The sequence below is a fragment of the Tenrec ecaudatus genome, chromosome 10 (assembly GCF_050624435.1).
Source record: "Tenrec ecaudatus isolate mTenEca1 chromosome 10, mTenEca1.hap1, whole genome shotgun sequence".
Classification (NCBI taxonomy): domain Eukaryota; kingdom Metazoa; phylum Chordata; class Mammalia; order Afrosoricida; family Tenrecidae; genus Tenrec; species Tenrec ecaudatus.
This window is the reverse complement of record NC_134539.1, coordinates 58,440,578-58,455,832: the sequence shown is the minus strand read 5'-3', so window position 1 is coordinate 58,455,832 and position 15,255 is coordinate 58,440,578. Positions and strand designations below refer to the sequence as shown.

Genomic DNA, 15,255 nt, shown 5'->3' with positions numbered 1-15,255 from the left:
CTTCGAGGCAGTGCTACCAAGTTGGACCAGCTGTCGTCGCATTCACCATCACAGCCTCGTTAAAAAAGTCACAGTCACTTAGGACGATCTTTGGTAAAGAGATACATTGTGTTGTTATTAGGTGCCGTCGAAACCCTGCCCAGTCCTGTGCCATCCTCACAATGGTTCTTATGTCTGCGCCCACTAGCTCAGACGCTGTGTCAATTCATCTTGTCGAAAGGCTTCCTCCTTTTCAATGCCCTCCTGCTTTACCAAGCCCTCTAATAAAACCTGACCCTTGGATACACGTCTTGTTATTATTCTGTGTGACCAAATGGGAAGGTGCTTTACACAAGGCACTCCTGCCTCCCTAAGTGCCACCCTGCTCTGAAGCACCTTTCTCACAGAACACCATTTTGACTCGAAAGAACTGACAAACTATAGTTTCTCAGATGAACATTTTTCTCTTTTGGGGGCTTCAATTCCCCCCGCCTCCCTGTCCCCCGCCCCCTCTCTGAGCTCCCTGCGGTTGTCAAAGTCTTGTCTTTGGCGTATAAACCACGTTTTTGTCTTTCCTTATAATAATGGTAATTATTAAATACTCCTCTTTGTACGACTAAGTTTGCTAAACATAATGTTCTTTGATTCTGTCCATGTCTTTCAGGGTTGCAGACTGATGTCATTGTTTTTTATTGATTCATAATATCCCAGTATTTGTCTACTCATTCCTCTATAGTAGGCATTTTTGGTTGTTCCTTTTGCTATTATGGAAATTGCTTCAATAAACATAGGCGTGCAGATGTCTGGTCTTGTTGTATTCGCTGTCTCCTTAGGGTATAGGCCCAGTAGCTGGTTTACAAGGTACGTGCGTGTACTTGCACTCGCTTAAGGAAGTGCCATGCTGACTTCTGCAGTGGGTGCATAGTTCTGCAGTGCCCCCAGCAACGCCAAAGCACTCATTGCTCCCCAGCCGCTCCGCATGTATCACTTTGCTTTAATGAATTTTGCTAAACATGTCAGTGTGTGGTGGCACCTCGTTGCTTTAATCTGTATGACTGCCACTGCCAGTGACCTTGACAATTTCTTCATCCGGTTGCTAGCCACTTGGATGTCGTCTTTGGCAAACTGTCTATTCATGTCTTGTGCCCGTTTTTGGATTGGGTTACTTGTATTCTTCTTAAGCTGTTGTCATTTTCTATAGATTTTTAGAGATTAGCCCTTTATCTGCTGTATTCTTACTGAATAGTTTTCCAAATCTGTGGGTTTGCAGTTGGTTTCTTGATGAAGTTTTTTGAGGTGCATAAATGTCTTTTCAGTAGGCCCCAATTCTTTGCATTCTATAGTGTGGATTTTCCCCCCATTATTTTTAGTAGTGTTTTTGCCTTGTATTAGGCGTCCATAAGTTTGTCCCTAATGTTTCATTCATAGTTTATATTTAGGTCTTTGATCCATCTTGAGTTTGTTTTTGTACATGGTGTGAGGTATGGGTCCTGTTCCATTCTTTTTCGGGTATAGATGCAGTTTTTCCAGCACTGTTTGTTGAAAGGTTATCTCTTCCCCATTTATTGTGTTCTAGTCCTTCATCAATTATTAAGTGTCTACGGTACTTGGTCGTATTTCTGGGTTCTTAATTCTAACCCATTGGTCTTCATACCTAACACTGTACTTCTACCAGGCCTTTTTTGTTTTTTAAGTTTCCCTGGGAAGAAAGTCCTAGTGCTTTTATTAATATTGGTGGCAAATACAGCGTCATGAGGGAAAGTGTTTTTTGCTTGGTCGCCTGGCACTGTTTGTGCATTGGCAGTCCTGGGCTGACATCCTAACCTGCCAGTTCTGGGACCGACTAGTGGTCCCCGCCTCCCAGCAGACTCAGTTCAGGGGAGAGAGCTGCTTCTCCAACAGCGGCCACAGGTGTGCGAGGAGAAACTCATTCCCCTTCGGTGACAAATGTAGTCCATCTGATAAGTAGGAAGAGAAATCCTGACTGTCCTCCTGCATCAGGGTGCACAGGCCACGTGCAGCGGTGCCGCAGGCTTGAGCTGCTTGTAAACAGGGCTTGGCATAGTCACCGGTAACCACGTTTAGGCAATGTAATTCGCAACCTTGTAAGATGCACTCCTTTTCCCACGCCCTCTCACAGAGGCGGCGGTGTGATGCGGACCACGCTGATCTCCGGATCACGCTGTTGCCTGGGATGTCCACAGACTTCAGGTCCTGCACCATGCTCTTGAGATTGTCCAGGTACTCCTCCAGCGGGATGTGTTGCTTAGGGTTCTCATCTTTTAAAGCACTGTCACTGGCACCAAAGAAAACCGTAACTGCTACAGGGCGGTCCAGACTGCTCCCCTTCCCAATGATTCTTGGGAGAATGATTTTGGCCCATCTGGTAATGTAGCCTGAAAACCCACGATTCAGAACGACACACTTTCTGACCAACTTGTCAGCCTGTGAAGTGCCCCATCCGCCCTGCTGAAAAGAAAAGAGCAAGACGCAAGGCCACAGCAGGGAGCTCCGACAGCCGCCTCAGAGAGTGCCCTGACAGACTGTTTTTATTACCATGGCTAGATTTTAAAGTCTAGGAGTGAAAGGCCTCCTCCTTTGTTCTTTTTTTTAAATAGTGCTTTATTGATCCTGGGTTTCACTCCTTTCTTTATAAAGTTGGTGTTGAGTTTTTCCATTCCTTTGAAGAATTATAGGATTTGGATCATAATTGCAGTGAATTTGTAAAGTATTTTGGGTAATACTGATATTTTCAAAATGTTTACAGTCTGCTTATTCAGTAACATGGTAGCTTATTCCATTTGTATAAGCTTTGTTTCTGGACGGGATGTTTTATAGTTTTCCATGGATAAGTCTTTTGCTTCTCTGGTATGATTTATTCCTAAATATTTTATCTTTTGTGCAGTCATTGTAAATGGTATTATCCTTTTACTATCTCTTTTGATATCATCATCTTTAATATACAAGAATCCAACTGATTTCTGTATGTTGACCCAGTGAACATTTTTTCGAATATGAATAAAGTGCGTCTATCACTCAACAGAAAACAACTTACATCATTTGTTGCCAATGATAAAATTCAGATTTTGAAGTCTAAGATCAGAGTCAATATTAACAAATAAGAATTTTTAATACTACATAATGAAATATATTAATATTTGAAAAGTCTGCCTAATTTAATATGTTACAAATGCCTAGTGTATGATGTTAAAGTACCATGCATGGCTAAATTGACATTCAAAGTGTGTGGGTTTTTAGAAAACAGTACAAAATGTTCACCGATATGGTTCAGATTCTACATTGTAACTAGAAACGTATCAAACCTTGGCCTGGTATCAAAGAATAATATCTGCAATTATCTAATAGGACTATTTAACTACACCTCTCTTTTCCACTGATATCGATGTGAGGTTAGAATGTCTTCATATACTTCAATCCGAGCTTTGAACCTGGTCCATCCAATTTGACTGCCTCCTAAGAATTTGCATCTCTGCCCCAGGCAGACTTCTCTCCAGGCAAGTGATGCCTACAGATCCCCAGGTGAAAACCCTTGTAAAATATAGATTCTGATTCAGTCTATTCAGTTCAAGGCCCTGACATCAACTAATGGAACATGTTGCACCAGACTAAACAGTTACAAATGTAAATTCTTCTATTTTTTTAAGTCACAGTTTAAAAGATTTTGCAAAATCATAGTAAATTAAAGTCATTCTTCTAATTTCTCTGTGAAAACAATAGGGGATTTCACAATGTTTATGAAAAAGAAAATAATGGGATTTTCTCTCAGACTTTTTGAAGTCCCTTCCTATATTATTTTCCTTATAAAGGTACTACGTTCATGTGGAGTAGGTTTATTATTTTTTTTAATGAACTAAAAAGTTCACAAATTCCTCAATTTCAATTACCAAGGCAGTGACTTACACAATGAACTGCTAACGCAAAGGTGAGTAGTTTGAATGAGGCTGTTGCTCCGGTAGAGACAGAAAGTCTTGGAAACCCAAAAGGAAGGCCTACACTGTCCTATAAGGCTAGTTTGACTCAGAATCGATGGCAGTAGATTTGTTTGTTTTAGTTTGTAAATACTTTGATAGATCTGACACATATCAATGAAGCTCGCTGGGTCTTCAATCATTTGTAAGGCTATAACAGGGTCATGGGACCAACAATGTGAGCTCCACTGTGGGCCGGGCTCCGACTCTCCTTCTAGCTCACTTCACAGACTCAGAGGACAGGGACGGGCCCAGGGCCGTATCAGAAGTTGGTGGCTAGATTCAAGTGGCCTGCTTTTCAAGACAATTTACTTTGTCCCCAGACCTCCGCTGGCTGGTTTTGTGGTGAATGAGCAAGAAGAGATACCAGCCTTACCTGATGTAGCTGGAAAGCAAGTGGACCTTGGAAGTCTTTGTCTTTATTAACTGCAAAAGAAAAGAAAGCCCGAGCTTTAGGGCCTCACCCGCAGGCCAGCAGCTGCTCTTCCCGGCTACTTCAGGTCATCAGGCCCAGTCGCTAGTTCACTAATGACCTTAGAGCTGCTTCTGTGGCAGAGAACTGTTGGTTTATTTTTGCTGTCATTTGAACCTGAGGAAATATGAATCTCACTCCTTCTCTGATGAAGGCCTCCCGTTTTCACTCACCATTAGGATTTCAGTGACTTCTTCGACCTCTCCCTTCCAGAAGTACCTGGGGAAGAGAACAAAACCCAGGGTGAAGCTCTCCGGAGACGCGTCGCGAGATGTCAGGCCTGCCCCTAACTGGGCGACTCCCTCAGGAGGAAATTCCCAACACTCTCCAAGTCCATGATGCAAAGTGTGGAATCGATCAGCACCCAGGTCCTCTAACCCAACACTGCTTCCTCGGAGCGTCACCTTGAGGCTTGCCAGCTACAGCTTGGGGACATCCATCAAAATGTTACACAAGAACTGGGTTTTTTTTTAAGGTGATTGACTAGATGGAAAACGCCCAGGACAATCGGGAGGGTTCCTGTGTCTACAGTGGGGACTCCAGCTATTTTAAATGCTCAGTCCCTGGGGCTTATGGCTTCCAGGCCACTCCCCACCGCTCCAGCCGCTGGCCTTTGGATGGTACAACTGAATCACTCACTAGCTGCAAAGCTGAGTGTACACGTCAGGGAGCTGCTACAGGCAGAACCTGGGGCTCTCCCTCTGCATGCCAAAGCCTCCCTCCCCCCTTCCAGGCAGTCGGAAGCTGCTTAAGGCTAGAGGGTAAGCTCACATTCAGGTCCTTGAGACAGGAAGCCAGTACACCTGGGTGGGACCCCATCTAGGCCAGGTGGGCTTAATTCAGCCAATGGGGTCAAACAGTACCATCAACCACGCCTCCCAGCGAGGGGGTATGTGGGGGTGGTGGTGGTGAGTGGTGGCCTGAAAAAGCCAGAAACTTTTGAGACCACTGGCTTGCTCCCAGCAGCTCCTACACAGTTCAGTGTGGCCAGGCCGCCCTCCCACAGCTGTGCCGTGGGCTCTCTCTCCCTCTTGTATGCAGTTTACTGTGATGCTTGAAGCTGCTTCTGTCCTTTATAAAAAAACTCACTTGGATCACAAACCAGGCTTCGGCGTGAATTCTATCTTGCTCGAAGCCAAGGACCGAGGTCTTTCTAACTCAAGGAATCTCACACACACAGGTGAGCAAAAGGGGAGGCTGCAGGGAGGAAGCGTGCCTTGTAAGATCTGGAAATAAGTCCGAGAGCTAAAAACAGAGTCCGTGACAATGTTCAGGAAAGTGTGCGAACACATTATGGGAAAGGAACAGAAATTCAGCCTGAGCGAACCTACAGTACGGTGACCGGCTCTACCTCTCAGAGCTGTGGGCAAAGAACCGACTGAGAGGAGGGAATGCCACGCTGCCGCTCAAGTCTTGCTCCCAAGCACTGGTTCTGAATCACTTGTACAGCTTCTTTAGAATTCTGAGACCTGAGATCCTTTAGGAGACTGAGTGGCCCTAGGGTGGAGCTCTGGTGGCATCGTGGGTTACGTGTTGGACTGCTAACTACAGGTCAGTAGTTCGAACCCACCAGCCACCCCTTGGGAGACCAGTAAGGCCATAGGCTCCTATAAAACCGTGCAATCTGATAAACCCAGAGGGGCAGTTCTACTCTGCCCACCAGTGTCGCTATGAGTCATCACTGACTGGACAGAAATGGGGGTGAGGTTAGAGTGGAGCTCAGGAATCTAACCCCAAACCAAAGTCACTGCCATGGGGTTGATGCTGACTCAGAGACCTACAGGTGGTTTCCGAGTTTGTAAATCTGGATGGGAGCAGGTATCCCAGCCTTTCTCCATCTTTCTCCCACGGAGCGGCTGGCGCCTTTGACCCACCGACTTTGTGGCCAGCAGTCCAATGCTTACTCAACAGTGCCACGGGGGCTCCTTTCGGAATCTAAAACAGCCACATTTGAGAGCCGCTGAGGGGACTACCCCAAAACAAAGCAAACTCACTGCCAGCGCGTCGATTCTGACTCACAGCCACGTGCCAGGGCAGGGGGAACTGCCCAGTGGGTTTCTGAGGCGGTCCATCTTCACAGGAGCAGACAGCCTCGTCTTTCTCCCACGGAGCTGGCGGCTTGTGTCTGAGCCTGTGCTTAGCACCCACTGCACCGCCAGAGCTTCTTGGTGGGAGGCGGGCTCAACGATCGCGTTTATGATCGTATGGCCTTTCCACGGTGACATCTAAAATAGTAGAGTACTCTTTCCTTTTTCTCATGGGGAAGAGATGTACCGCGGATGAAGTAGCCAGAGAGCCTGATCCTGGGAGGTTGACATATTCTGATGGGGGAAATGGAGCAGACTGCGCTTAACGCAGTGAAGGTGCGATGACCTAAAGGGCCGGAAAGACAAGAAACTGCCTGCCTGTATGTCGATCTCCCACGGTCTTCCTGCGAGCTCAAAGCACTGGACGGTTTCCTTTCATATCTTCAGCGGGCTCACTCCAGGGGAGAGCACCAGCTGACTGCTGCTTTGCCCACAGCAAGCGAGTGCGTACTCGAGGGTCACCATCCCCAGGTGTACACAGCTTTCCCCTGCCTGCCTGTCTCCTCTGATAGCGGCTATTTTTGCTTTTGTTCCATGGCAGAAACCCACACACTGGTCTCCTTGGAATAAAAATCAACAGGGAGTTGTTGGCTAACTAAATGCCTTTGCTTTTCTGTGTGACAATCCCACGTGGTTTCAGTATTCTTTCTATCAGGGAGGACCTCACACTAGCACCCCTCCCCCCCGCCTCAATCCCCCATGCCCTGGCCATGGCAGAACTCACAGGGAGGCGGCCTTGGGCAGGATGTTCACAGAGGCAGCCAGTCTCTTATCCAGCAGGGCCCTAAAACAAACAGAGGGTGACAGTGACTCCGCATGTTGCCAGGACCTTAGCGAAGGGGCAAAGGAACAGGAGTTCCTAGGGATGACTCAGGACACCTGAGTCCAAGTAGGTCACCAATTAGGATCCCGTCCTCCCATTCTCCCACACAGCACACCAGCCCGGCCCATAACCACCACGCAGCGAACAGACGTCCACGCTCTGATGTCCTGGTGTGGGTGGAGAGATAAGCAGGGAAGCATTGATGAGGAGGTGGTTTTTCGTTTTAAGGACAGGTGCAGCCTGTTTGGGGCAGGGGAGTGAATCAACACTGGACCGGGAAGCAAGAGAACCTGGGCCCCATGCCTGGCCCTGCAGAGGCCGGCTGTGTAACCTTAGGCAAGCGCTATCTTTCAGGCCCACATTAAGTATTTAAGCACCTAGTCTGAGATGACCACCTTGGGCGGGCCGCTTCGCAGCTGACCGTCCTGCTGTGCAGAGAGAGCGCTGGTGGAGGGCAAGGCAGTGGTTTCTCGTCCTGTTGTGGCAAAAAATTCTTTTAAATTAAGCCACTTCCTTATGCTTTTATTTCTCAAGACACGTACCGGGCTGCCAGTCCGTGCGTCTCATCTGTAGCTGACCCTGTGACCCCACAGTTGACACGACTCCAAGCAAAAAGCACACAGGCGGCATCAGAGCCCACGTGTGTCTCCGGCGCACCGCGAAGGCGCTGGTCGTCTTCCACATCGTCGTCTCTGCACACCTCGACATTCTCTGCTTTTTTGAACAGCATACATGGGAACCTCTAGTCTGACTCTCTAGTCCCCCACGAGCTTCCAACCTCCGTCGGCTTCCTGTTCCCGCACTGGTAGACACGAGGAGCTGGGTTCCAGTTGGTTCAGGGGTCACAGAAACAGAGGCACCGTCAAGTGGTCCATGCAAGGAAGTGCTTCCTAGCGTCAGGATGCAAAGCCAGATCAGCCCTGGCAAACTGCTCAGCTCCGACAGACTGGTCCGTCTGCTGACAGACTGGGTCCCTGCGAGACAAACCTTATCAGAGGCCTGCTCACTGATCCCCTCTTCCTCAGCTCCTGCCAGGAGACTTAACCTACTCTCTCTTCCCGAGTCCCAGACTAAACAGGGCTCTATTTAGGGCTCTGTATGAATGCGGCTGACTGCCATTCTCATTCCCGTGGAAAGCTCCGAGAGCCCAATAAACCCTGGACTAGGAGGAGAGGCTCATGGGACAAACTGGTTAAGGCAACTGCTATGTGTCTCATTCAACCATGACCTGAGAAATCCCATTTTCTTGGTTGTAAAGGTGGCAGGCAAACCCAGGGACTGAGTTAAGCCTCTAGTTACAGTGGTTCTCAACTTGTGGTTGCCACCGACCCCTCTGGGGGTCGAACGACCCTTTCAGGGGGTCGCCCAATTCATAACAGCAACAAAATGACAGTCTTGAAGTAGCAACAAAATACTTTTATGGTTGGAGGGTCACCACAACATGAGGAACAGTATTAAAGGGTCATGGCATTAGGAAGGTTGAGACCTGCTGCTCTCGAAAAAAAAAAATTACATTGTGTGAACACCTCAGTGGCTGACCAAAGCAACCTGTGCTTGGGTGAAAGGTTACAGAATTGTGGAGGGCTGTATTATTCAAGAAGGCCCTATGGCCAAAAGATTTTTTTAAAGCATGAACAAGAAAGAGTTGATTGCCTAATGGCTGAGTGAGACACGTAGCAGTTACCTAAACCATACCAAGCAAGGAGCCATAGATGGGGTGCTCTGGCCCTTCGGCGCATGTGAGGATGGCAGAAGATAGCATTCTAGCTAGCAGGGCCTCTGGAGGTGATCTAGTCCAGAGAGATCACCAACTAGTGATTCACAGATAAATACAAGGCTTGGCCCACCTGCCACTTAAACAAAGACTGACTTTGTTACTACTATTTAATATCCAGTTATTTCACACACAGATTATCAACCTTCTCTCTCACAAACACAGAAAGTCTGTAACCTTGGGCCTGTGGTCCTACAAGGTCACTTTTAGCTAGAGCTGAGTGGTGGCTAGTCCCTGTAGGCCTGAAATACACTTTAAAGAGCAACACAGGCCCTACTGCACTGCCTTTCCTCCCAACACAAAGTTTGTATGCCACCCCGGAAAAAGGGGAGGCCTGTGACTGAGGATCATCCTGCACCGTTGACGCCCCGGCCGCTTTACTCACTGATATTGCATCTGTGATCACTGTGTTTGCCACCCTGGTCAAATTTAGGCTTGTTGTTCTACACATATGGAGATCAAAGCCCAGAGAGAACTTGTCTGAGGTCATCTGGGGAGTTGGCGGCAGAGAGGGGACCAGAGTCCAGGCCTCCTGACTCAGCATTCAGGATTGCCCCTGCCCACCCATCCCTACTAGGAACTCTTTCTAGTTATGAATGTGTCTGCCTGTCAATGATGGATTGAAGCCTACTGCCAGAAACTGGAACTGACAGGAGGCAGCGTCTGCGAAAGCAAGCATTGAACCTGAGCTAAGAGCCGGCCCCAGGGCTGCTCTTGCTCGTAGGCTTGAGCTTGCTGGGGAATATTTAAGGAATGCTCCTCCCCATGCACCTTCTTACTTTTCTTCCACAAGTCCTAGAACATCAGCCTGTCTGCTTCTTTTCTAACCAAACCACTAAAAAACAACCCCCCAAACAATAATACTAAACAGAACAGACTGTGGTAAGCACGCCATCGCTGCATCACTACAGACGTTGCAGCCTCCCCTTCATACCAAATCCTAGAAGGACAGAGAGTTCTTATTATCCAGCTCAGAGCACACAGAGGAGCATGTTTCACATGCCATACCCCGTGGGGGAGACCAGAGAACAGGAGATAGCCCTGAGACGTGGGTCGGGTGGGAAGCTGCAGAAGGCACTGCTGCCGCAATCGAGGGGGCGGCACGCCAGATTTGGGGACACCGCCAGACAGAGGAACTGGAAGCGGCCATGAGCACGAAGACAGAGAAAAATCCTGAATACGACTAGAGTGAAAAAGCATTGCCTACAAAGGAATGAGACCCCAAGGAAGGCTTAACTGAAGGGCAAACTGTGATGCAAGAAGTCAGCTATTTCTCTCCCAGGTTGATACTGGTTCATTTCCCCCTGAAACCCACAGGTATTAGTGGAAGTTGGGTCCTGGCGAGACCCCAGACTGGCTAGAATCCTGGGGGTGTGGGGGTTGTGTGTGGGGTGTGTGTGGGGGGGGGTATCCAAAGAGAAGACAGCTCAGCACAAGCCAGAAGCATCAGTAGATCAGTCTCTGGGTGCTAACCACTCTGGGTGCTAAGCATCGTCCTGCCATAACCAAGGGTTTTGGCAAGCGCTCTTCTCCAGAGGGCCTGTGAAGGAGGGAAGAGTTGGCATTCTGCTTGTGGGAGGGCATGATGGAATAAAATATTCCCTTTACCTTGAAATCCCTAGTTAGGCTGTACGCCCCGGAAGCCCATACTTGACATTTTAAAACACTGGAACTTGGCCTGACCTTAACTTCAAGGATGCTAGGTTGTGGTGAAAGGAGAAAGGGATTAAGGAGCCAGTCCCATCACCAATCCCCCAGGCCCACTAACCTTTGTCTAGAAAGAGAAGTAGTGATGTTTAGATAGACCAGATCCTTTCTGAGCATCGACTATCTTCCAGTCACCAGGGTAATCCCCCCAGTAACCTGGTGAGGTAGATGGTCATTATCCTATCATCCAGAACACTGGAGTTTACGGAAGGAAAATGTCTTGTCCCACAGTAAGGAGCAGAGCCAAGAGTCAAACCCTGTCTGATTCCATGCCCACTGCTCTTTCCGCCATACCACATCTGCTTCCAGAATGTTTACAAATACCCGGGCTGGCCTTTTCTTCGCATATCAGAGGGGGTAAGCTCCTCCGGGCCTGAGCAAATCAAATGCCTCCAAGAAAGAAGCTTGAATCATCAGCCTGAAGGGTTCCACTGTTCTGTTACCTTCACACCTTGAGCGAGTCACCTGTTACTCTGGGTCCATAATCCCTTACCTGCCCCCCCTAGACATGCAACATTTTCAGGCCTAGCAGCAGGACCCGTGGAGGAAGATCATCCAGCTGTGCTCCTAAAATCGCCCCAAGTAGAGGGCTGTGCAGTTCATCCTGGGACAGACAGAGTTGGCAGAAGCCAGAGGCGAGCCCCAAAGTGGCCCCTCTGGAGCATTTTAGTGGCTCCCCCAAGTGTCCTGGGGCAGCACCCGAGCCCTATCACCATACCTGGCAATGTCTCTGGCAATTTGCTCATTGGGACAGTTGGCAAAGACAACAGAGTACGTGCCTGAGACATAGCTGCCAGTGACAGTTGAATGGAGCTGCAGGGTAAGGGTCCGGAGCATGGGGTATGTCAGGAAGGAAGCTGCCGCCAGGACCTACATGGTGGGAAGGAAAAGCACAGGTCAGCAGAGGCACCCCCAGCTCCACCCCTCCTGCCCCAGCCCGACGTGTCCCGTTTACATCAGAATTCCTCATGACTGTCATGAGCCTTGATGCTGAAACAGAGTTTTCACGACAATTTTCGTATGCATTTTACAGTTGAGAAAAATGGGGGGCTCAGACACCAACTTGTTCAAGATCATACAGCTTTTAACTGATGGAGCCAGGATTGGGGCTCAAGTCTAGGTGACTTGAAATCCCTTCTGAAGTGTACAAAATTATCTGGGGCCAAGTCCTGATAATATGATGAAATGCTGCCACTTCATCAGTGGCGATACTTAGGGCAATGCTATGCTCCTAGGGCCACGGAGCACTGATGTTTCCGGGAGTCCTTGTATCTAGGCACCAGACACTCCGGGTAGTCCAGTGGAAAAGGCGACTTGCAAACAGACTGCTCGGAAGCGTTGTGGCCTGTGCTACTGTCACTGAGAACTGGGGAGCCCCGAGGAGGCCACTACCTGAAGGTGTGAGAAAAACTTGGAAAAGGAGATGCCACCTGACTTGGATCAGAAGTATTATGTAAGCACCCAGCAACAGTTTTTCTTTGATCTCGGTGGTGCGCACTGAAAGTAGGAGGAAAGAGAAAGAGCTGGGAAACATCTTCTGTTCCAGGGTTTGAGGACTTCATTAACAGGGACCAGGGGCAACTTGCTAGGAGTCACAGGATGACTCAAGTGAGGGCTGAATAAGAACGGGCTTCCCTCCCTTCCCTTCCAACCCAGGGCTCACATCTCACAATAAGGGACCACTGTCCTCTCACTCACTTGACATTACCGCCAGGGTGCTGGCTCCTCCTCCCTGGCTGGGCATTTCATCCCCTCCCACCACCTACACCAAAGCCTCCAATTCAACATTCTTATCCACTGAACTGCACCAGGGACAACCATGCAAGAAAAGGAACGGAAATGGGCTTTTCAGTGAAGCCTTTTATTTTATTGTATTGTATTTCATTTTGATGGCAACTAATTTAGCTTCTAGAGGGGGGAAAAACCACAGATCAGGATATGGATCCAAGGTGCCAGACCTGCTAGCTATCTGTGGCCGCCTTCTCCCTTCAGTCTCCTCATGGTGCAACCAGGACCGGTGACACATGTGCTGGCTACCTCCCAGCCTTGCCACGGGGCTCAAGCAGGATAATATGGAAAGCCGTGTGTAATCACTAATTTAATAAAGGCAGGAGCCATGCTATGCTCATTATTGTAGCCCCAGCACAGCACACAGCAGGTTCTGAATACCTGACCAGTGAATTCCTAAAACAGAAGATTCTGTTACTGAGACTCTACCCAGCCGTTTGAAGTGGGCAGGGCTTTGGGTCACCAGTGTTCTCAGCAGGGAATTGCTCTGGGGATGCAGGGTTGCACAATGCCTGGCCCGGCTCCAAACAAAAGGAGTTCTCCCAGGCCGTGGGTGGCACACAGTGGAATGAAGGTGCTGAGGAGGCTGTGGGAGGAGGGTCGAGCCATACTGGCCTGTTTTCCAACCCAGAGGCCATTCCTTGCCAAGATCGGGGCATTTCAGCAAGCAGGTTTCAGTACAGAGTTAATACAATTAATAGAAACTCATCTCAAACATGTTGAAGACCTATGAGCTCATAAAGCCAGAATCTTAAAAAGTAAATAAATGTGCCTTCTAACTCATTCACTGTCATCCAGTCTAGGCTGACTCACAGTGACCCCCCTGTGGGTTTCTGAAACTGTAACTGTTTATGGGAGTAGAAAGCCCAGTCTTTCTCCCGAGGAGCTGCTGGTTGTTTCGAACTGCTGACCATGCAGGCAGCAGTCCAACGCATAGCGATTACATCACCGAGTAACATTTAAAAAAAATCCTTTGTTGAATATATAAGGAAACCTAGACAGAATATTCAGAAACTCAATGACAGAATCAGGACTTGAATACAAGTTTTCTATTTTGGGTTTTTGGACTACAGCGTACATACCCAGGAGTGGAGAGGGGCCGTTTCAGTATCACTGAACCAAGAGTGTAACTAGTCTCAAGAACACTTTTGCAGCCCTAAGTAACAAAATAGGGAGAAAGATAGGCTTTCTACTCCTGCAAAGAGTTACAGTCTCAGATACCCAGAGGATGGTTCTACTCTGTCCTGTAGGGTCACTGAGTCTGGATTAACTCCATGGCAGTGAGTTGGTTTGTTCTGTCTGTTCAGGTTAACAAGCTTGGGAGACATTTCTGATCATGGAGAGGGGCCAGGAAGGCTGGGATCTTCCCACTGTACACACACACACACACACACACACACACACACACACCCCGACGTCCTCATTTACATGTGCCTCCCCCATTGGATGGGAGCTTCTCAGAGTCTCATTCCTTTCAGTATGCCTAGCACCTTGCCACCCCTGGCAGGGAGCAGGGGCGTGAGGAATGTTTGCAGGACAAAGTCTCATGCAGAAATAAGCACTAAAGGTCAGTGGGGAGCTGGGGTGGACTGCAGTCGTTTGGAACATGACATGATAACACGAATGCTAGATAATGGAAAATATGCCTATCACACTACTCCTTAGCAGAAACACTTCGTCTGATGATATTTATGACTATGGTATCTATTTACTATAATTTTTAAAAGAAAAGCTTGCAGGTTATGTTCCAACAATTCTGTGCATGTTTTTTATGCTACACCTTTGCTCATTTCACAATATTTACAGCCTCTCGCAGGGGTTTCTTAATTCACTCTGCCTTTTTACCTTTTGTCCTGGAGTATTCACTATGGTGAGAAGTTGGAATTGACCTTACAGCCACCGTAAGGAGGCAGAAAGGGGCACTGAAAGCAATCTGAACCCAGGGCTCTAAACTTGGATTCCAAGTGTTCTGAATCTGGGAATGTCCTGAAATTGAACACACGGTGTGTGTATATATTTTCCCTAGGTGTCCCTCCAGAACTTTCAAAACAAAACTAAAAATCAAACAACTAACTCCTCACATACACCCGCCCACTTTCAGGGATCTATTGCAAACTAGTTAATAGCCACTAATCTATCCCCAAGCCTGTGCCATCTTTCACAGCCCAATACGGGACAGACAGGGGGACCCAGGATCACCTGGAAAGTGAACAGCAGAGCTGGGCTGGAACCCTGGGCTTCTGATCATGGCCAACCATAACCTTTCCATTTCAGATAGGGGTGGCAGAGCTCCCAGGAAATTACAGAAAGGTTCCCATAGTAACCGCTGTTCGAGGGAGATCAAGAATCTTTCACATGACCCTTAGGTAAGTCCTCACCAGCAGACCCGCCCCTTCCCTTGCTCAACCAGGCTAGGACCCTGGCTGGGACAGTGGGCGTGCTGGTCGGCTCCTTCAGAGTCAACCTAATCGTCCTCCAAGGCCCTCACCTTTCATCCCACCCCAGGGCAGTGAAGACGAATTCGCCTGTGCTCCCTCCTTCGCAGGCCTCGGGGCTCGAGAACTCACCAGGAAGCACCCGAGGACAGAGGGCCGCGGGCAGCTGGGCAGAGGGCACCGCGAACCCAGTTTGTCCAT

General features: G+C 48.5%; 1 protein-coding gene and 1 pseudogene across 1 annotated transcript in view; both read right to left on the bottom strand.

Moving 5' to 3' along the window:
* The window catches only part of LOC142459145 (protein CutA homolog), a 21,941-nt gene extending 6,686 nt beyond the window's left edge, over positions 1–15,255 (bottom strand). Inside the window, exons 1-5 of the mRNA XM_075560418.1 lie at positions 15,187–15,255; positions 11,550–11,701; positions 7,252–7,311; positions 4,614–4,659; positions 4,345–4,394 (exon numbers count right to left, since the gene is read on the bottom strand). Of these exons, the coding sequence (XP_075416533.1) occupies positions 4,345–4,394; positions 4,614–4,659; positions 7,252–7,311; positions 11,550–11,701; positions 15,187–15,255 (377 nt within the window). The remainder of the gene's footprint in view (positions 1–4,344; positions 4,395–4,613; positions 4,660–7,251; positions 7,312–11,549; positions 11,702–15,186) is intronic.
* On the bottom strand, positions 1,737–3,202 carry LOC142460186 (isoamyl acetate-hydrolyzing esterase 1 homolog pseudogene; annotated as a pseudogene).